Genomic DNA, 23,402 nt, shown 5'->3' on the forward strand with positions numbered 1-23,402 from the left:
TATTATATTAATATAAGTATAGGTTATAATAAAGTATTCTATATTATTTATTATATAAATAGGTTTCTTTTCTCTTAGTTATACTAATAGGAAATTATACTTTATTATAAAATAATAACTTATTAGTTTTACACTTAATTCTTTATCTACTAGAATAGAACTAGACTAATACCCTTTTAAATAGGTAATAAATTAATAATATATTCTAGTTGTTACGAACGACACTGCATAAGACACGGGACGGGACCGCACTAGCTAAAACAGGCACGACTCGTAGGTATAAGAAGAAGGTAAGGGCACGTGATTAGCTACGTGACCTAAGAGGCGATTAAAGAGGTTAATATTTAAATATATTAATTAAGGAGAATTAAACCAATTAAACCTTAAGCTACTTAATTAAGGTTTAAAGGGATTAATAGTTAAGTTAATTAATCTAAGACTATAATAGAGAGATAAACGAGTACTTAAGGAGAAGATATTTCTATAATTAAATAGTTTAAATCTCTATTAATTAATTGAAGTAATAATCTTACTATTAAGAGTTATACTCTTAATAGCCTTATTATAATATTACTTAAAAAGCTACTTTATAGTATTTAACTTAACTTGCCTTTTAAGAAATAAACCTATTATACCTTAAAACCTAAGCTATTATTATATTTTAATTAATTCTATTTAATAAGTTACCTTAAAACTTTAAGTAGTAATAACTTTTAAGATATTTACTTTAAGCGAAAAGATTATTAACCTTAAAGAGATAATAAAGTACCTTTATAATAAGATTACTAAAATAGAGAAGTAAAATTAATAGCTTCTTAAACGATAAAATAACCTTTATAAAAAGATTAATAAGTAAAAAGAGAAACTTATAATAATTCGTAGAATTACACTTATAACCCCTATAAACACTTATAGTATACTGAAATTTTTTAAGCTTAAATTATATAATAGTTATAAGAGTAATATAAGAAACTTTCTTATATAAGCTTAAGCTTACCTTTAAGTTAATAAGAAAATCTATAAGACACTTAAGTCGTAGATTCTTTATATTAGTAACCTCTTAATTAAAAAGGTAATAGAATAATAGGAGCTAACCCTTCACGTATATCTTAAGTATAGCGTTAAAGTTAAAGTAAAAGTTATTTATATCTTCTTTAATTATAAAACCTTTAAAGAATAACTTCTTATTATATTTAGAAATTTTAATAAGTATAAGAAAGCTATACGATAACTTACTTAACTTAAGTAAACTAAATCTATAGCTTATTATACTAAGAAGTTTAAACGTATTATAATAAAACTTAATTAAAATACTAAACCTAAAATAGAAGTTTTTTATTAAGGACTTAAAGAAGAAGTAAAGAATAACATTTATTAAGAAGATTATTTTAAGTTATTTAATAACTTTATTAAGATAATTATTAAGGTAAATAACCGTTTATACAAGTAATATTACGAAAAAAGTTATAGGAAATTTAAATTATATACTAGGTTTAATAAACCTAATAATAGTAAGCTATAATAAACCTTTATAGTATATAGGTACTACGCTAGATTTATAGAACTTAACGTTATAAATAAGAAAAGGGGGAAGACATATTATAATTATAGTAAGACTAGACACTTTATAAATAAATGTAAAGCCTTTAAAAAGCTATAAAAGCTAATTCTTAAAGGTAAAAAGCTTTATACTATAAATTAAGAAAACTTACTTACGCGAAATCTTAGTATAATAAGTAATAAAGAAAACTATACGTTAGTAAATAATATTAGTTTAAATAAAGATTAGGAATTTAAAACCTAATTAATACCTAATAACTTTTAGAAATATTAGACGCTTTTACTAAAAAGTAAACCTTTACTAGAACTAATTTAGGAAGAAGAAAATTATTTAATTAAGAAAGATAAACTTAAAGTTAAATATAAACTCTTTAATTAAACCTTCTATTATAATAATAATTACTATATACACCTTAATAGTAAGTAAGATAGTAAATAGTTTCTATAAGAATAAAAGGAAAGAAGAATAACCCTTATAATACAACTAAAATTATAATAAACTAATTCTAAGATATTAAACGAAAAATTATATTATACTAAGAATAATATATACACTACTTAAACTATAACCTTATAATATAAAGATAAAGGGAACTATATAACTATAAGTAACTCACTTAACTTAAGTTTAATTAACATAAATAATAGGTTAAGCGATTACTAAGAAAGCTTTAATAATACGTTAAAAGATAACTACTAATAATAGCGCCTAGAATAACACGTTAAAGAATAATATAAGAATAGAATTAATAAATTAAAAAATAATAGCTATTATTATAATTAAAACCGATTTCTTAACAGAGATCTAATAGGTCTTTATATACTATAAATATTAATAGTATAATATACCTTATAATTAATATAATTATAATAGAACGAAAGATTTAAGTAATAATTAATAGCGGAGTATAAGGAAATTTTATCTTATTAAATCTTATTAATAGATTATAATTACCTTAAATACCTAAAAATAAGCTTTATTAACTTATAATTATAGAAGAAATTATAGTAAAGTATAGCTAAGAAGTAGTTAATATAAAAGTAGCGTAACTTCTCGTTAATATATAAGGTATAAAATACTAGGTTATATTAAATATTATAGTAATCTTAAAATATAATATTATATTAAAAATACCTTAATTATAAGTAAGTAATTTATAAGTTAATTAAAGAACTAGTTAACTTTAATAGAATTTATTAGAATATAGTTATAAAGCTAAGAGTAGCCTATAAAGAGCACCTTATTTAAACTATAATAGGCCTTTAAAAATATATGTAATTACTAGAGAGTTAAAAGCTAAGATAATAAAGATTTCTAAGAAATACTTAAAGTATAATAAGCTATTTAATAAAGAGCTAAAAATAAAACTATTAGAGTATTTACGCTAGGACTATAAGATTAAACTTTAGCCTAATATTAAACTAACGTTTAATAAAATTTATTCTTAAAACCCTAAGTAAAATAAAGCGCTTAAGAAGTATTTAAAGAATATACTATAAAAGGGATATATATAATTATTAAAGTCCCTAATAGAATACCTAATTTTATAGGTATTAAAGAAGAATAAAAAACTATAACTATATATTAATTACTAATACTTAAATAAGATTATAATTAAGAATTAATACCTATTACTACTTATAACGGAAATTAAAGATAAAGTTAAAAAAGTTAAATGGTTTACTATACTTAACTTAAGAAAAGAAGCTTATAATCTTATACAAATAAAAGAAGGCTATAAGTAAATAATAGTATTTTAAACTAATAGAGAATGCTATAAATATCTAGTAATAGCTTTTAAGCTTACTAATATACTAGTAACCTTTTAAAGAATAATTAATATAATCTTATAAAAACAACTAAAAGTATTTATAGTTATATACCTTAATAATATTCTTATTTATTTAAATACTCTTAAGAAATATAAATAATATATATATAAGATACTATAAACTTTATAGGATAATAAACTCTTAATTAAAGCCTTAAAATACTAGTTCTATTAGAATATTATACACTTTTTAAAGTATATACTTATATATAAAGAAATATAAATAAGCTTAAATAAGATTAAAACTATTAAGAAATAGCTTATATTAAAGAATTTAAAGGAAGTTAAAGAATTTATAGTATTTATAAACTTTTACCGTAAATTCTTAAGCGAATATAAAGATATCTTATAACCTTTTATAAACCTAATAAAGAAAGAAGTTAGCTTTTAATAGAATAAACTAAAAGCTATAATATTTTAAAAAATAAAAGATTTAATTACGTTAAAACCTATATTAAAAGCATTTAATTAAAATAAACCTTATAAGCTTAAAATAAACGCCTTAAACTTTATACTAGGTAAATAGCTTAAATAATAAGATAATTAAGAAAGATTACACCTAATTATATACTTCTTAAAGAAACTCTATAAACCTAAACTTAATAATAGAATTTATAATAAAGAACTTATAGCTATTATTAAGTGCTTTGAAGAATAAAGATACTATCTTATAAGAGTAAAGCATTAAATTAAGGTTTATATTAATTATAAGAATCTTATATCGTTTTTAATTATAAAGAATTTAAATAAATAATAGATTAAATAATATAAAACCCTTATAAATTATAACTTTAAAATTATATACTATAAAGAATTTAAAAATAAAAGAGCTAACGCGCTTAGCTAAAGAGAGAATTTAAAATTAAATAAGTAAGTGAGTAATACACCCTTACTACACGCTACTAAGAATAAAAACCTTATATTAGGTACCTAAGAAGTTAATATAATCTAATAAGTTAAGCTAAATAAAATATAAATATAACGAATTATATTATATATTAAGAATAATAATTACTTAAATAATTAGAAAACGAAAACGCATTTATTTAAGAAAGGTAAAACCTTCTTATATAATAAATAATAGTATATTTCTAGTATACTTTAAGAATAGCTTATTAAAGAAATATATGAGTACCTATTACATAAATATTAGGGCATAAGAAAGATAATTAGTAGATTATAAAGATTACATGACTTTCTAGAAAGCAGAAAAATAGTATAAGAAGTTATTAAGAAATATAATACGTGTAATAAGGTAAAGGTAGCATAACACGTATTATACGGCGAACTATAACTAATATTACCACTTAAAAGAGTATAGTAAACTATTATAATAAACTTTATTATTAAACTATTAAAGTTAAAAGAACCTATAATAAAAGTAGCTTATAATAGTATTCTAGTTATTATAAATAAACTTATAAAATACGCCTATTATATTCTATATAAGGAATTAAGTAATACTAAGAACTTAGTGTATATATTCTTTAAAATAGTTATTATATAGCACGAATTATTAATAAAGCTTATATTAAATTATAATAAATTATTTACCTTAAACTTTTAAAAATACCTTATAAAAACTATAAAGATTAAATAAAGCTTATTAATAGTATTTCACTTATAATTAAATAAATAAACAAAAATCTTAAACTAAATACTCAAATAATATCTACGAAGCTATATTAACTATTAATAGAATAATTAAGTAAAATAGCTATTATTAGTATAATAGGCTTATAATAGCTCTAAGATTAATAATATAAAGATATTATTATTTAAGGTAGATTATAGATTTAACCCTATTATTAAGATATATATAATATAAAATATAAACGCGTTAGTAGTTATAACGTATATAATAACTATAATAGAAATATAAAAACATTTATAATAGAAATAAATATTTTTATAAAACTAAATAAAATACTACGCGAATAAAAAGAGATTACTAGCATTAATTCTAGAGAAGAGATATAAAGTATACCTTATTCGTAAAAATATTAAAACTAAGTAACCTAATCATAAACTTAACTAAAAGAAGATTAAATTATTTCTTATTAAACGGAAAATCTTAAATATTAATTATAAACTATTATTATTAAATAGAATAAGAATCCACCTTATATTTTATATATTATTATTAGAGAAAGTATTAAATAAATCTATAATTACTATAAATATTATAATAAAAGATACTAATAAATATAAAGTTGAACGAATACTTAAAGTATAAGAAGATATAAAAAATTATTATTATCTTATTAAATAAAAAGAATATTTAAACTTTAAAAACACTTAAAAACTAGCTAAAAATCTTACGAATTACTTAACGTTACTTAAATAGTTTTATTCCTAAGAAGCGTATCTTAATTAATCTCTTAAGTATTATTTAATAACTTAATATTAAATTTAGTATTTAAGAAATAAATTAAAATAGAATTTAAATTCTTAAAAGAAGTAAAAAGAACCCTTATTATCTTTTAAAGCTATTTTACTTTCTTACGTTTCATATGTTTTAACTCTTTAATATTATTAATACCACGTGTAATTACACGTATTATTTTCTTAAACTATAATTTCTTTTATTTTCATAAATATAAGACCTTTTAATTCTTAGTTAAGGTATGCTTCTTAGCTTCTTTAAGCTCCCTTTTAAGCTTATAATATTAATTTATAATACTATAAAGCTATTAAGAGGTTACCTTTATAATATTATAATTCTTTTACTTATCTACTATACACTTTATATAATAACTTAAATTAAAAATAAAGGCTTTATATTAAGAAAATCCTATATAAGCGTAATAAGTATAAGCCTTTATAAGAGATAAAGACGAATTATTAATTATTATAAAAAGAAGGTTATTCTAGTAAAGAGAAGAAGTAAATAAAGCTTTAAACTACTATTTTAAAACACGATTAGTTAATATAATAGTATATAATAATAGAAGAAAGAAAACGTATAACACTTAAGCTAGCCTATTTTAATAGCCTTAAGAATAAGACTAATAAAGAAGAGGTATAATATTATAAATAATACTATATAAGATACAAGATAAAATTATACTAGCTAAAATAGGTATAACCTATAGGTATAAGAAAAAGGTAAAGGCACGTAACTAGCTACGTAACCTAAGAGGCGATTAAAGAGGTTAATATTTAAATATATTAATTAAAAAGAATTAAATTAATTAAACCTTAAGCTAATTAATTAAGGTTTAAAGGGATTAATAGTTAAGCTAATTAATTTAAAATTATAATAAAGAGATAAATAAGTACTTAAGAAGAAGGTATTCCTATAGTTAAATAATTTAAATTTTTATTAATTAATTTAAGTAATAGTTTTACTATTAAGAGTTATACTCTTAACGGCCTTATTATAATACTACTTAAAAAGCTACTTTATAGCATTTAACCTAACTTACTTTCTAAGAAACAAACCTACTATGCCTTAGAACCTAAGCCACCGTTACACTAGTGTTAATATAACTTACCCCTCTAGCTTAGCCACGTTATTATAAGCTATAAGATTAGAATAGCCTAACACTATAAGTACTTTAAATAGGTGTTTTAGTTTAATAATATTTTAAAAGGGTGTAATAAGGCTATTTATAATAGCTTTAATTAAGTCGCTTTTTAGCTTCTTATAATATTATATTAAGTGTATTATCTACTATTATAAGATAAAAGCTAGTTAAAGAAGTTATAGAATACTAATACTAAACCTAATATCTCTTATTTATTTTCCTAGATTAAAAGCTAAAACCTAGTATTCCTTTATTACTTTAATCTTTTCTAGTTTTAATTTACATTTAAGAGAAAATACCTTTTTTATTCGTATTTTCTTTATAAGTAAAGATACCTTAATAGAAAGTATAATAGTTAAAACTAGAATAAGTAGTAACGAAACTATTTAAGGTAATAAACTTAACTCTAGCTTATAAAAAGCTTTACCTAGTCTCTTTAAGTGTAATTATATTATTAGTTTTAATCTCTTGAATTTTTTTAATATTATTTTCTATAGTAATAGTATTAACTATAAAGGTTAAGATAAGCTTACGTTTATTAAAGCTTATTTCTTTAACGTTTTAAAATTTAAAAGTTCTCTTATTCTCTTTTAAGTTTAATTATTAAAATAAACTTTAGGTTTCTAAGATAGTTTTATTACTTTACTTAATAGTTTTTAGGGATTAAAAACCTTTTTAGCTTTACTTTTATTTTTTATAATTATATTTACACTCTTTATTCTTTTATTTATCTTCTTTACTTAAGGGGATTTATAACTTTATAAATTAGTTATATAAGTTTAAAATAATCGTAGTATTATTAGTTCTTTAAGCGTATATTCTAGTAATAGAATTATCTTTTAATACCCTTATTTTAAATCTCTTATATAATTTAATTATAGCCTTATATTTAGCTTCTTACGTTTATCTCTTCTTATTTATTAAGCATTTTATTACTATAATTCCCGTCTCTCTTTAAACTTTTTAGGTAAGTATTTATTCTTATTTTTATAATTATATTTTATATATTCTTACTTCTTATAAAAGAAATATTAAAAATAATTTAAGTCTCTTTATATATTATTTTTAAAAGGGGAGACTAATAATATTAAAGCCTTATTTCTTAGGTTTAAATTATTATTAACGTGAAAAGAGTTTACGTAATTACCTCTTATTTACCTATTTAAGTTTTAAGTGTAATAGCTAAGCCTTTTATATTATTTATATAATCTTAATAATTTTAAGTTTATTTAAACCTTAAATACTTTTAATTACTTAATAAGTTTAAATATTTTCTTATCTCTTTTTACTTATTATTTAGCCTATTACTTATTTTATTTCGTTTAATAGTCTATTAATACGCGAATTAAGTTTATACTTATTATTAGGGTTAATTTCTTATATTATCTTATAATCTTTTTTAAGGTAAATAAGCGATAATTATAAAGAATAATCTTAAGATTTACTATTATTAAACCTTTAATAATTATCTCTTATATTTACTTATTTAAAGTAAATAGCTTATTTAATACTTACTTTTAAAGCTAAGCGTTTATTTCTTTATCTATTAAATAAGTAATAAAGTTAATAAGTAGTATTTATCTTACGTTTATCTTTACCTTTATTATTAAGTTCTTTACTCTTTAAATATAAGCTATTAGTAACTCTTTTTTTTTCTTAATAAAATAAAATACCTTTTATTTTATAATTACCTTTAAATAAAGGTTAAGGTTTAAAAACTTCTTAATAAACTTTACTAAAAGCACGTTTTATCTTCTATTCTTATAGTTTAAGTTCTTATATTATATTATTACTCTTCCCCTTAAATCTTATATGAAATATACTTAAGTTAAAGTATTTACGTGTTTTAATACTCTTACTAATATTATTATAGTATTATAATAATTAACGTAATTTTAGGTAGAATTATCTTTAGGGTATCTAGTAAATAAAATTTCTTTTACTTCCCTTATAAAATAAGAGCTTAAAGGGTTTATAATTCTTAGTAGTAAAAATAAAAGTAATTCTTTAATCTTCTCTTCTCTTAAGTTTAAATTAATTAATAAACGTAAAAATAAAGGTAAAACGTTCTTTAATAAGTGTATAAAATTAAGAGAGAGATCTTTTATAAATAAAAGCGTAAAGTTAAGTTTAAAGTTTAAGTTTAAGTTTAATAGTTTTAAATTAGCTTAATATAATAAGAGAAAAGGTTAAACTTTAAGGTCTTTTAAATATTTTTAAGCTAATATTAGCTTTTAAAAGACTAAAAGAAAAAGAGTATTTAAGTATTATTATGCTATTATAAGCAGAGCTCTTACGAATATAGTAAATACAAGTGTATTGTGTATTGTATTTTGTATTGTATTGTATTTTCGTGTATTATATTTAAATACATTACATTACATTACTAAAATACCTGTAAATGTATTATAAGTAAAAAAGACCCTTGTTTTTTTAACTTAGAATTATAAGGCTAATTATAAGGGTTATAAGGGACAGTTCTATATCATTAAAAAGAGCTAAATTAGCTCTTTAAAATGACCCACTTCTTGCTATTATAAGGTATCACATTAAAAAGTTATAAGCAATTGAAAATTCGCCCCGCTTTACTTACTTTTTATTTTAAGACATAACTTTAAAGCTTAATATCTCGCTTAATATTCACATTTTAAGGTTAATTTTTAAAGATTGAAAATCACGTGATTTTTAGCTTTATTTTAATATATAATATGCTTATATAAGCATTTATTTATAATATTAAATATTTTATAGCCTTATAATAGATTTATAGGTATTCTTATCTTGTAATGTATTGTAATATATTATAATATAATACAATACAATACAGTATAGTAAAAACTACAAAAAATACAATACATTTAGAGGTCTGATTATAAGCTAATAATAAGAGTTTAATAGAAGAAGTTTGATAAATATAAGCGTATTTATTTAAGTAGTAATAGAAAGTAGCTTATAAGCTAAAAAAAGTTATAATAAAGGTAAGATTAAGGCTAAACCTTTAATAAATTTATTATACTTTTATTTCTTATAGGTAAATAGATTAATAAATAAAAATCTAAATATAAATTTCTTAAAGAAAGAAACTCTTTTCTTTTATTTTAATCTTACTTTTAATTACCCTTTTTATTTATAATAAATAGTAATTTAATTACTATTACCTTTCTTATAAATTTCTTATAATACTTAATTTAATTAAGTTTAATTAATCTTACGTTTTTATAATATAACTCTTATAGTTTATATCTAATACTTCTTATTTAATTAAATAAATCTAATAAGAGATTAATAAGGTAAAGTAATTTATATGCTCTTTAATATTAAGTGTAGTATACTCGCGTATAAAAACTAAGGTTTCTTACTTTAAAGTAGAGTTATAAAGTAGCCTTAAAAACTAAAAGAATAATCTTATATTTAGTAGTATTTAATAGCTTTTTATTTTACTCTTATTTAGCTAGAACTTTAAGCTTACACTTAACTATAATTACGAGATTATATAATAGAGAAGTAAATACACTTATTATTAATTCTATTATTTTATAAGGTACTATTAGTATAGGTTTTTAGAAATTAATTTTATAGTTTATTAATTATTTCTATAAATCTAATATATTATTAGCTTTATTATTATATTTTAATATATTATAAAACGAATAAAAGCTTATAGTTTTTTAGTCTTATATAACTTTTATAAGAAGATATCCCGTGTAATTCTTTAGTAAAAGAATAAGCGTCTTTAAAGTTCTATTAAAAGCTTTAAGAGTCTTTTTATACTCTTTAAAAAAAGAGAAGTAATAATCGTATATTCTAGTCTATTTATAAGCGCCTAATTAATATATTTAATCTCTTTTAATTTCGTTAAGTTTATAGTTTTAAGAATAAAGATTATTACTTTATTCTTTAAGCGTTTAATGTAGGTTTTAAGACTTTCTTAAAGTCTAGTAAAGTAAAGCTATATTATAGTGTATTTAGCTATTATTTAAAGGCTTTTAAATCGTTTAAGTCTATAATTATAGAAAACTATAGAAAATAAATCTCTTTATATCTCTCTTTAAGTATTTAAGAGGTGTTTTAAAGCTCCCTTAAAATTAAAAGTTTAGATTATCTATTCACGTATATTTAGCCTTGATTTAATTACCTTCTTTAAGCTTTTATAGTCTTTTAAAGTATAAGTATTATCTTATAACTTCTTTATAGTCTTAATATTATAGTATTAAGTTTTACTTTTATTTTATTTATATTAAGACTATTTTACGCTCTATAATTCGTGGAATCTTTTATAAATAATTCTAGCTTTCTTTATAATCTTAATTTTATAGTTTTAATTTCTTATAAAGGTTTACTTATATTATTCTTTTCTTTATGTAAAATAAAGGTTTATTTATATTATTCTTAGCTTTATATAAGTCTAATAATCTTTTATAATTAATTTTAAGCTTTATTAAAGTCTTAATATTATAGTCTTAAGTTCTTATAAGAATTAATTTATTTTATAATACTAATAAGCTTTATAATATTCGTTTAATAATAAGAGCTTATTTATATAGCTTTATTAGGCGTTTAATACTTATATTAAGTTAAAAAAGAAATAAAGAAAGGTATTAGAATTATAATAATTCTAGTCTTATTATTAAAACTATATAATAATTTATGGTATTAATTATATTAATTAATTTATCTTTTTATCATTTATGCCTAAAGTGTCCCTAGTATTATTACCCCTCACATCACCACATAACGTGACCGAGTCCACTTTTCTCCCTAACACCCCATCCGAATCTCGAGCTCGAGGCCCCCCCGGCCCGTTTCTTGACCTCGGGTCTTGGTCAACATAATTTATCAACGACTTGTCTAATGCTCTGCCCATTGATGATGGCGACTATCTCCGAGCATGATACCGCCGCCGCGAAATCCATTCGGCCAGCCAAGAAGTCCAGGCCCGCACAAGCGACGACACTCTCCAGATTCCCCCCAAAGGCCAAACGACGACGACGACGTGAACTGCCGTGCAACCAAGAAGCGAAGGCTCCGTCACCCCAAGTTCCCCCCGAGACAATTTTGGGAGAGATTATCACAGGTTCCCCTTACTCGGAACGCACTGCGAGCGTTGGAAGAGCAGAACACTCAGGCTCGCGCCGCAGTTCAACCCCAAACGCGCAGGCGTCCTCAGCAACACCCACGCTCCATTCATCAACCCGCCAGTCGAGTTGGTGATCCTGACTCGCCAACTTCCCTGAAGCGCATCAAGGCCTTTGCAAGGCACGGAGGCCCAAATCTAACACATTTGAGAAGTGTATGTATGTAATACCTCGTCGTCCAGAGACTACTATTAATATCCAATAGTATCCCGCTCCTTCAGTTTTACAGAGCGACATGAGCTCTCGACTGTCAAGTCTTGGACGGCGCAAAAGAGGATCACAGTCCTCATCCAAGACTAGTACCACGAAGAAGACGACGAGCACAAAGACCACCGGGCCGTATGATCGCGCGTTCCAGCAGCACCTAATCGATCATAATATTCTCCCCCATGGCTACGAGTATCCGGATGGCCGGTTACCCCAAGTACCCAATAACATTAACGAGATCCGTCAGGCACTAGCCCAGCCTAGGGCATCTCTATCACCATCAAAGTTCTCGGACGAAGACATTCGTAAGTTCGAGCGCGTCGACGCACAGGCACATAAAGAAAGAGAGGTTACTGCAAATGTTCTTCCTATCATTGAAGGCGATGTGGGGGATAAGAAGTGTATTGCTGGCCAGCTACCATTTACTAACCTGGAGCATGTGACCGATGAGACACTTGTGCCCGGAAATCCTGATATATATTATGGCGCACGTCCTGAACAGCTCCATAGGACCATCCGTCAAGAGCTAAGTAATTATATTATACCCTCTACTCAGCACGATCTTCCTATTGTGCCAAACTATCTATTTCAAGCAAAGGGGCCAGATGGCAGGCTATCGATTGCAATACGGCAAGCAAGCTATAATGGTGCCCTCGGAGCAAGAGGACTCCATCATCTGCAGTCATACAAGCTGTCAGAGCCAGAATTAAAATATGACAACAATGCATACACACTAACCTCCGTATACCATGGGGGACAGCTCAAAATGTACACTAGTCATCCTATACCCCCATCAGTTCATGGTGGGAAACCCGGCTTTGTCATGACGCACATCAACTCGTGGAGCATGGCCGGTAACTGCGATGCATTTCGGCAAGGCGCTACGGCTTTCCGGAATGGTAGGGATTGGGCCAAGCACCAGAGAGACACGGCAATCAATGAGGCAAACGAGAGAGCATCTCGTGACCGAGCAGCTACGTCAGCCTCGCTGGAAAATGGGTTGGGCTTGAGCTTTGAAAGCGATCCATCCGTTGGCACAGTCATCTCCAGCCAAGAGACGAATGCCATATCCCATGTGCCAGTCCACGAGTCGGGATCGGAAACGGAAACGTCTGCAGATGAGCTATCTTTGGAATTTGAGCCTCAACGGAAACGGACCAAGTGACGTCAAAAAAGCGTGGATACCTAATTGTACTATAATACACCATATAGTTTAGCGTATTAGTATATATTTATTTAGACAATTGTTTAAAGCATTTTATCACGAAAAAGAATACGCTCTAATTGAATAGCAGTTTAACCCCTTGTATTCCGTTGACACATTTTTAACTGGTTGACAAAAAACATCTCCCCCTGTCGACGTCGGATTCGCTCGCACTTGGCGACACACGCACCCTTTCAAGTTCCGGTCGCGTATCTTCTACAAGCTTGAAGTCATACTCAAGCAGGATATGAAACATAGCAATTTTAGGCCCATTTGCGGCAAAGAAACGGCCTGGACAAGCATGCCTGCCGAACCCAAAGCCCACGTGTTCGCCCAAAGGACAGACGAGATGCGCAAACTTTTCTTGATCCGGATTCTCTCGCGTGCGTAGGAAGCGATACGGATCGAACTCGTTAGCGTTGGGGTACGCAGACTCGTCCCACATGTTATGTGCCGAAATCATAATAAGGGTGTTGTTGGAGATGTCCGTCCCGTTGGACAAAGAGATATGTATGGCTGGTTGCCACTCCCCGCATGGATACTACGAACGAACGTCGTTAGCTAGGGTACACCCTCTCTTGGGCAACTGAAATCATTCCAGTGCTCATGGGCTTCAACCCGTTGGCACTCCTTCGTCGTGCTATCCGTCAACTTGAGCTTGTACCGTGATTTCCTTTGCAAGCCCTTCAGGCAATACGGCAATGACCTCGTCTTGCAGGGCCTTGATGGGTTCATCCTTTCCGCACAAATCATGAATCAGCTGCGTCATCCTGTCGTTAGTAGTATGAATGGCGTCCATCTCAGCACGTACTTGGCGGCATCCAGAAAGAAACGGGCCGAAGCATCTTTGGCCAGATGCGCAGAGACTCGGCGACTAGGAAGGGATGCACACTATTCCACAATAATGCGCAACCAGTTTTGGTTGCGACATATTTCTTCAGAAAAACTAATGATGTCTCTATAGATGGTGGCAGGCATATCCTTCCTTGAACTCACCGGCTCGCGTTTTTTTTTTTTTTTTTTCGGCTCTATCTTATTGTTCTACTGACTCCGGACAGGCACACACCCAAAGCTTGCGTTAGTCTTATCCTGACCGCATCTGGGAAGATTCGATTGTCCACCCAGACGAAGTTGAACTGTTCAAAACCTTTGAGATGTGCATTGAATTCCTAAATAGTGTGGCTGAATTATCTGCTTGGTGCAATTCTCCAAAAAGAAAAGCGGCATACCTTGGCAACAGCTTTCCCGAAACTCAAGTCGTGATGGTCGCACAGCTCCTCAGCGTACCGAGGAGACAGTATCATATTATAACCACTGTCTCCAATAACACGAACGTAATGTTTGACTGGAAACAGTGGTAACGAATCAGTTCAGGTCAACAATGATGTCGATATTGGATGTGGTAAATACCGACTTTGGCGAATCCAGCCTGAATCAAGATCGGCGCGTGAGCGACAAATCGACGTCTTGCATTTTGCGATCGAAATTCCCCTTTTCAAAGGCCATTGGCCAGTGGCAAATTAGATTTAGAAGATGGCACGGGAATATACAAGACGAGAACGACCAATCCTAGCGAGGAGGATGCATCAACGTTGGCATGTTCGTAAAGTAGGTTCAGAATTGCCGTCATTTTTTCACTGCAGTAATCAACTGGGCAAAGTGGCAAACATAAAAAGTGCTCTTCGGGGTGACGCCGATAGATTTTGGAATACTGATTGGCATCATAGGTCTGCCAGTCCATTTCGCATTCTGGGCCATACCTCAACAACTGGACCTGGAGACTTTCGAGATGAAAATTTGCCAAATGCTGCCGTGGCAGGTCTATCTTGTTTATCTTCTCTCACGTCCCGTAGCCGGCAGCAGCTTCTGTTGGGGTCTCTTGCGTTGACAATACATGCTCTGACCGAGGCGTCCGATGTTGTTCTGGGTATATTATTTTGATAATCGTAATGAACCGGGCACACGAGGCATTTTCGGCCGTTTCCTCGATCGTGTCTCTATCCGCATCCTCATGAACGAGACCAACCTGTCGTCGACTGAAGAATTTCATGTCCATGTTCGGCAGTCGACAGAGAGTGCCATGGCTCACTTTGCAAGTTATCAAGCCATTCAAAAGTCTCTGAGGAGCCAAGGGGACACAAGACACGACCCGCTCTTCGACGCAATGGTCGCTTATCACTCTATAAGTGACACAACTGGCACCCGGGAGCTTTTGGGAGGTTCACTCGACCTTCTTCCAGTACGGCCCAAGGGAGCTTCATAATTTCCGCTAATTGTTGAGCTAATAGAGATGCAAAAATGGCACAGTTTCCCTCAGTATAGAGTATAGAACAACAATATCCACCGACGACCGTGTCAGCCGTCTGCAATTGACCATTGTAGAGGTTCTTTCCAATCTTTGGAGAACAGCACCGCTGGAAACCCTCCCTAGCATCCAATCCAGAATTGGAGGACGCAGAAGGCAAAAGGGAGATTCATCCTCTTTCAAATGGTGCTAATGGCAGATATTTGGAAGGGCCCATTGATATCGTCAGGAATGCTTTTGCAGATACTCTCTTAATTGAATGTGAGAGAATTGGACATGACGACTCCTTCTCCCATATGGGTGGAAGTTCAGTTGGCCTTGGCCGGGTCCAGTCTTGCTTATTCTGCCGGGGGTATGATATGGTGCCCGTATCGGAGAAACTTGTCTTCATTCACGGGTCTGTAGCCCTAATCATACCACTTTTAAAAGTTAGTAATTATGCCAATCAAGTGTGGGAGGGGCACGCGGCAATTCAGCCTCAAATTAGACGATATATGCTTAACCTTGTTTCAGCCCTACCCCGATCGTCAGAAGCTCCCACCGTCATATATTACTTGCTCGCATATTTACTACGGTGGCACGTATCTATTTCTCGAGGTTAATGTCCGTCACTGGATCAGGTACCTAACTGTCGCGTCGTATAGTAGAATAAACTGCAGTATATTAATTAGTGTATACCCCTTGATAGGCAAATATTTTTCGGCAGAGCGACAAGGGTAACCCGCCATGTCCATCAGGCTTCCAAGTTCCGCCCAATCCCCTCAACCCATGTCCGATGATCATGGGTCGGGATCAAAAGGCTTGGCGATGCCACCCTGTCGGTGCACGAACATCAATGCTCGGTATTTTGATGGGCTTAGGTCCATCTGTCGGCAGAAGAACAGGGGAGGCGTGACGGCCTCGGCAGCCACTACCAGGACAGGATAGAACGCACGTGGAGCTTCGACGTTGGTCCTCTTGCTGGCCGGGGAGGAAAATACACCGCATTGTGGTCCCTTGTGACAATGTGGGTTAGGTCTGGCTGCTACCTCTTGGCTCTCGAGGTCATTGCAGGTTGACCCAACAATTAGCCTGCCTGTGATTCATGCGCATTGGCCTCGTGGCATGACGAATGTTCCAGATTGGATATATCGCTCGTGGAACTCCACAAAGACTCGAGTCACTCACTCGACCAATGAATAAACTACTACTCGGCAAAGATGGCCAAGCAGAAGAACGCCCAACCCGTCTTGTAACACCAACTCCAAGTCCGACCTGATGTCCGTTGTCGTGGAACTTTAAGCTAGGCTCGCATGCTGCTCTCCGCGTGCAAGACGCCATGTCACCTTGACCGTTACTAGCTGCAGGCAAGTCAAGCTGGTGGTGGTGTTGTCGCCATCGCTCTCGGGAGCAGCAGTACTATTTTTCGAGTATATAAACTGATAAACGCATGACCAAAAAATTTCCCGCAAAGGCTTTCATTCAGTATATCATGGGTATGCTCGCCTAGCCCGTGCCATCATGTTTCGATTTCTCCGGACCGTTTCCTTGGGACTTGTCCTCCAAGCAAGTCTTATTGACTCTGCTGTGACCTTCAGACGCCAGGCGTCAGTAGAACAGGGGTCCTTGGCTCTTGTGTCAACAAGTCCCCTAGAGTTCAAGTACACAACTGCAGAGCCGAGCCCCCGGAACTGGATTGGCCTTTATTACGCGGCAGGCGGCGGGCCTGACAACGGCGAATTTAACCAACCTTCTATTCGGTGGTCATATGCACCCGAGGCCCAGGGCTCTGTCAAGTTTGACAACGATGGACTTGGGTCGGGCGAATACAAGGCCTACTTCTTGGCAGATGACAAGTATAAGTCGCTTGCGGCGCCGGTACAGCTTGCTCTAGGCGAATCAACCAAATACCCCGGCTCAATCAGCGTTGATTACAGCAGAACTCCCATCAATATCAAGTACACTACAACTCAGGCCAATGACAAAAATTGGATTGGCTTGTATTTCGCCGAAGGGGGAGGCCCGGTAAATCAGGTAGAGGACCAACCATCCTTGACGTGGGAATGGGCTCCTGCGTCCGTGGGAGAGGTTACGCTGTCAACCAAAGACCTAAGCCCCGGAGAATACAAGGCCTTCTTCCTTGCCGACGGTGGCTACAAATGGTTGTCTGAACCAATCGCCGCACAGGCGCGGAACGCAGAACCATTCCACTTCATTGCCAAAGACATCACCACCAAGAATGCCCGCCAAGGTGACAAGTTTGAAGCCAGCCTCGGCAATCTCGTCAGCCAACCCGGTGACAAAGACACGAAATTCAAGATTGTTGGAGACGGGGACTGGGCTGTAATTAGCTCCTCAGGCGTCATAAGCGGCACACCTTCATCCAGCGCCAAAGACACGACGCTACGCGTCGAAGCACAGGACAAGAACGGAGTCACTGCCTCAATACCAGTACACATTCCTGTGCGCCCTGCAGGCTCCTCGCTTGTTGAGAACCTACGAGTTCTATCGTTCAACCTTTGGCATGGGGGCACACAGGTTTCCAACTATCACGAGAAGCAGGTGCGCTTTTTGGCGGACAAGAATGTCGACATAGTGGGATTCCAAGAGAGCACGGGAGGCCACGGCACTCGCCTCGCCCATGCTTTTGGCTGGTACTCATGGCAGGGCCCCGATGTTTCGATTATTAGTCGATACCCGATTACCCAGGTGTACTCGGCGACGTCTGTCTCGGGCTCGGTGAGGATTTCCTTGGATGGAGCTGATGGCGACATCATTGTTTGGAATGCACATCTCGGCTATGATCCATACGGCCCGTATGACTTTTGCTTTGACAAGATGAGCGTCGGTCGAGTCATGGAACGAGAGAGTCAGTCGGGCCGCACCCCGCAGATTCAGGAGATAACAAAAAAGATGGGTGACCACCTTTCAAACGCGGAAAATGTGCCTGTTTTGCTCTTGGGAGACTTCAATGCCCCGTCTCACCTGGACTGGACCGAGGCCAGCAAGAATCAGCATTGCGGCATTGGTCAAGTCGCCTGGCCGACGTCCAAGTACCCAACTGATGCTGGGCTGATTGATTCATTCCGGGTGGCGCATTCGGATCCCGTGGCAACACCCGGTATTACTTGGTCCCCAATCTATCTGGATAACAACGGCCGACCGGAGCCTCTGGATCGAATTGACTTTGTCTATCACAAAGGCCGCAAGCTTACGGTTCGGGATTCCGAGGCGGTTGTAGTAGGCAACCCAACAGCGGAGCCAAATCACGGCAACAACGAATGGACGTCAGACCACAAGGCAGTTTTGACGACTTACAGTGTGAAGGCTTAAGAATCAAAGAGGAAAAGCAGTGGAAGAAGTTGGAACGTGAAGTATTCAACTACCACAGGAAGGCCCCAAAGAAAGTTGGAAAACGAACTAGTTGATATCAATTATTCACAACCAAATACATCTAGTCTCAATCGTTAGAAATATGAGTATAAGCTGGGCGACTGGCAAAGTGACTATCGCTTCGGTGAGAAACGCCGTCATAAGAGGAACATAGTTGCGGCTGTTGACATTATCCTAAATGAGAAGTAGATTTTTTTTTTCATACATATATACATATTTGAGTCTATAACATGCGTTTGTGAAGACTGTTAAGTAGCTCAAGTTCCATGCGTACAACTTGTGACAGCATAAAGCATCGTTCCATACTCATCCACGCCTTCCAGCCAGCGATCCACTCTATTACACTGTTCCAGAATAGCCGCCTGCCCCGTATCGGACGACACTGGCCAAAGTTCATCAATCCGGAGCTTCCCAGTAGGCCAGTCAGCCAAATCCAGGCTGTACGACGTTTCCCAAGTCCCCCTCTCTGTGGCTTGCCAGAGCACTTTGGATGCCGGGGCAGGGAGTCCTGTCAGTTCTGTGCCGAGGAACGTGGGAAGACCATCTAGAGACGATAAAACACTGTCAAAGAGATACATTGTGAAGAGAGTTCGCCTTTTGGCTTCGGCGACAACCCAGGCCTCCCATCTCGGCCGGGCACGTTGCTGCTCCTCGGCACACACCAGGCCGTGCCGGCAGCTCATGGCTGCGAGATCTTGGAGATTCATCATTACCTCCCTCATGCCAGCATCTGGGCCCTGGTCGAGTCTAAAAAACAAGCACATTGCGTAAAATAAAAAGGCTTGAAACGCCGCTAGCATGGCCATGTAGTCGTAACCACTGCGAATTGCGTAGATGCTTGCCATCTCTCTGCGCAAAAGATCAACAATGACGCCCTCACTCCCAGGAGCAGGCTGCTCACACATTCGAATCAAGCTCAGGCAGACTGACAATGGCGACATGGTCGCAAGGGCACGCACCTGCAGCAGGTATATGAAGGTTGGTACCATGCGACCTCTTGACGCAACTGCTACATAGGATCTCAGAACCTTGCTGATAAACAACGTAATATTGCCGGGTACTGCTTAGGTCGTTGTCCAAGTATGGGGACAAAAAGGGTTAGCCAACGGTTTTGGATGTCATCCACTTTTATAGGGCAACAGAGCTTGAGACGAGAAAAGTCGGGCGTCCCGTGAGGCGCCCGCCTGGTGGAGGGGTTGTAGTCCCGGGCTAGCCAAGCTTGATGTTCCGGAGTGTCGGAGATTGTAGCATGTTGTTCTTCAGGCGCTTCTGAGCTTCTCGTAGAGTTGTTGTTTGTCACGACGGACCCGGGGTACATGCAGCGAATGCCACGAGCTGCACATCTCGAACACTGTCCTTGGCCCCGATCGCACTTTGCCTTGGCAGTCGAGCAATTCTCGCAGACTTTCTGACGGGACCTAGAGTACCTGGAGGACCCTTTCATACCTGCATGGGTAGCACCAGTACGTTGCTTAGGATCCGACAACTGATGAGAAGAGAAGGAGCCCAGCTGTGTCTTTGGTTTAGGGCCAACGCAGCCCCAAGTTACCAGGTCTTTTGTTTCGGGAATGTATGAGACTGATGAGTTGCCCCGCATTGGTTATAGACGTTCCTGTTCGTCGCCACATCAGGTTATAGTTACAAACCCCACATCTATATCATGAACGTTTATTAGTCTAAGAACTCAAGTTGTTTCTTCTTTGGTCAAGCTGGGGTAACTTCCCAATTAGCAAAGAAGCGAATTTAACAACCCTGAGGGTAAGCCGTCATGTTCTTCTTCTACAAAAGTATGCCGGAACCGCGTAGTAAGCACCTGTCAGCTCTCTCCGTCAAGATTGACTTCGGTATTTCAAACCTGTGGCTGCAGTGGTTTCTTCGAGAGAATATTTGCATCAAGGGTTCAGGAACTGCTAAACAGGCACCACGTCCCCCGGCTTGCAGCCGCCATTGTGGAAGGCGATGCGATTGTCACAGCAGTTTACGGCAAGCTATCCATGAACCATCGCGTGACTGCTCCGAGGAAATGTTTTTCGACGCGGTGTCGACTTCCCAAAGCCAGACAGATACCGTTTCAGTGACGGTGGAGGATATACTCAGCTAGCGGACCGGCATGGCCCCGTAAGATTCATAGCCTGTGGTTTATGAGTGACCCAGAACACAATATACGGGCGCGGTTGACGAACCCTAGGCACGGCTCCTCCTACATGAGTCCACGAGCCAGCCAACGTAACGTAAAGTCTGTTAGTCGTATTCTAAGGAGTTTAGCGGCGGCTGCGCCAACTCGCCCCAAGTATATGAACTGCGGCATCATGTACACTGCCGCTACGCACCTTGTGGAAAAGTTGAGCGGGTTAAGTTTTGCCGAGTTGTTTGGTCGTTGCTCTTTCCAAATGGCGCTGGACTGCGTACATACTACTACCGTGGCTATGCAGTTTCATGCCTCGCCCGAGGCATGTACACCGGAACATACCATGATACTGGCTATCGTTAGCTGCTCGTAGTCACCCGACAGGAAAGATTGTACATCGACGCATCTGATCAGTCGTTGGCTTTTCGCTTGAGTTCAAAATATTTGCAAACAATAAAGGTATTTCGCCGGTATGGGGCTTAGTGACGTCCTTGGTGGCATAGACGGCGGCTTGATAAAAGCAGAATTCCGGATGGAGAAGGGGAAATTCATGCTGAGACTACAACTAGAGCCAAAACTAGGTCGGCTAATTGACTTGACCGTGTGTCCGGGGATTTATCAACGGCAATTATGGGACACTTGGTAGCTTAGTGGTTAGAATTTTGAGGCGCTGAGAATCACGATACAATCAACAACGCAATTTCTTCCTCTGGGTTTGAATTAACGCTCGATTATCCTTTATATTGATTATTTTCTAGCATAGCATACTAATAGTCCCATTGCCGTAAAGCTCCAAGGTGTGATGCTTGCCACAGCGCTAATGATCACATGTAATGGCATGATGGGAGACCAAAGGTGACCCCCATACACTGGAAGACATTGTGCAAATGCAATGTGGCTGCAGGTACTTGCTGACTTCTGTATCCTATCGTAGACCATTGGTGCGTAAACCTGGGGTAGCAAGATGCCACGCCATAAACAAACAGAACAGACTGCAGAAAAGTATTCAGCTTCATAAAATCGTTCTCTTATCTCCTTAATCATCCGACAAAGCTCCTCCGGGAAATTGCTGGCAGGAACACACATTCGGTAAGCTAAGAATCCGAACAGTTTCCCGGAGCAAAGGCATCTCTAAGGTCCTTGAGTTGCTGAGTAATCTTGTTGCCCTCATTTTGAACGGTGTCTTTGAAGATACTTGGAACTTTGGACACAACGGCGGTAATGAGAGCGACGCTATCGGTGACGCCTGTATCAAGAAAGCCGTACGTTGTTGCGCACTGTTTATACTGCTGAATGAGGTCCTTCTTTGCTTTGAGTTGGTCCGAGAGAGCCTTTCCCTGCTTTTGAAGATCTTGTGCCGGTGCGAGCAACGACAGACATTCAAAAAAAGACAACGGGGTCAAGTTTTTGACTGCCGTTGTGCCAGATTCAACCTTGGCCAGAAGGCCGGAGGCGGCGGTCTTCAGAGGCCCAGGATCGCCATTAAAGTCTTTCGCAGCGGCAGCGAGGGCAACAAAACCATTCTTGACATCTGCTAGTACCGAGGTAGCTGTTGCCAAGTCACGGTCTACAAGGGTTGGCACAGAGCTATCAACTCTTGTAGGCGGCGGAGCAGCAACCAAGGAATACGCCCTGGAGGCTAGGCAGAGAAGAGCAACAGTAACGGAGAGTTTCATCTTGATGATTATGCTGTCAAAGGGCTGTGATTGGTTAATATATATGTTGCAGTCGGCGACTCCGTTTTCTGATTTCCATATGAACAAGTGGGACGTCTTCGTCGGTGTTGCTATACAAGACGATGCCGCACGAAAACTGGTGGAGGAGGAGGGATTTATGGCCACGACACTGTTCACGCTCTCCGATCAGAGTGTAACACGTCTTTTGGCAAAGACGGGAGACATTCAAGGGTCTATTGCCTGATGCTACCCCCCACCACACCATCAAGGCTGGCAAAGCAGAAATGAGACACAGAGCGTTCTTACCTGCCCAACCGCCTGCTTCAAATGGCTAGAGGGGCTTGTAGCTATATTGCCGTTGTCTCTTTGTGGCGTTTAGTGGTCATGCGTTATTTTCAACAAAAGTTCTCCCCGCCTCTCTTTTTTCGGTTTTTGAGCCAAGGTCAGCGTTAA

At 34.8% G+C, this 23,402-nt stretch overlaps 4 protein-coding genes across 4 annotated transcripts; 2 read left to right on the top strand and 2 right to left on the bottom strand.

Moving 5' to 3' along the window:
• The first annotated feature begins 11,749 nt into the window (after window positions 1–11,749).
• Window positions 11,750–13,529, top strand: J3458_015189 (uncharacterized protein). The gene is made up of 2 exons (XM_007810349.2): window positions 11,750–12,212; window positions 12,263–13,529. Exons 1-2 carry the CDS (start codon window positions 11,811–11,813, stop codon window positions 13,427–13,429), a joined length of 1,569 nt encoding a protein of 522 aa, XP_007808540.2. The 5' UTR covers window positions 11,750–11,810; the 3' UTR covers window positions 13,430–13,529.
• A 3,744-nt stretch (window positions 13,530–17,273) lies between these two features.
• J3458_015190 (uncharacterized protein) lies at window positions 17,274–19,085 on the top strand (the record flags this gene model as incomplete). The annotated part of the gene is made up of 1 exon (XM_007810351.2): window positions 17,274–19,085. One exon carries the CDS (start codon window positions 17,274–17,276, stop codon window positions 19,083–19,085), a length of 1,812 nt encoding a protein of 603 aa, XP_007808542.1.
• Window positions 19,086–19,378: 293 nt separating this feature from the next.
• Window positions 19,379–20,134, bottom strand: J3458_015191 (uncharacterized protein; the record flags this gene model as incomplete). Its single annotated transcript, XM_007810352.2, has 1 exon — window positions 19,379–20,134. The coding sequence occupies one exon, from the start codon at window positions 20,132–20,134 to the stop codon at window positions 19,403–19,405; it is 732 nt and encodes a 243-aa protein (XP_007808543.2). The 3' UTR covers window positions 19,379–19,402.
• Window positions 20,135–22,367: 2,233 nt separating this feature from the next.
• Window positions 22,368–22,949, bottom strand: J3458_015192 (uncharacterized protein; the record flags this gene model as incomplete). The annotated part of the gene is made up of 1 exon (XM_007810353.2): window positions 22,368–22,949. The coding sequence occupies one exon, from the start codon at window positions 22,947–22,949 to the stop codon at window positions 22,368–22,370; it is 582 nt and encodes a 193-aa protein (XP_007808544.2).
• Window positions 22,950–23,402: the final 453 nt, after the last annotated feature.

This window comes from Metarhizium acridum (genome assembly GCF_019434415.1).
Source record: "Metarhizium acridum strain ARSEF 324 chromosome Unknown scaffold_347, whole genome shotgun sequence".
Lineage (NCBI taxonomy): Eukaryota > Fungi > Ascomycota > Sordariomycetes > Hypocreales > Clavicipitaceae > Metarhizium > Metarhizium acridum.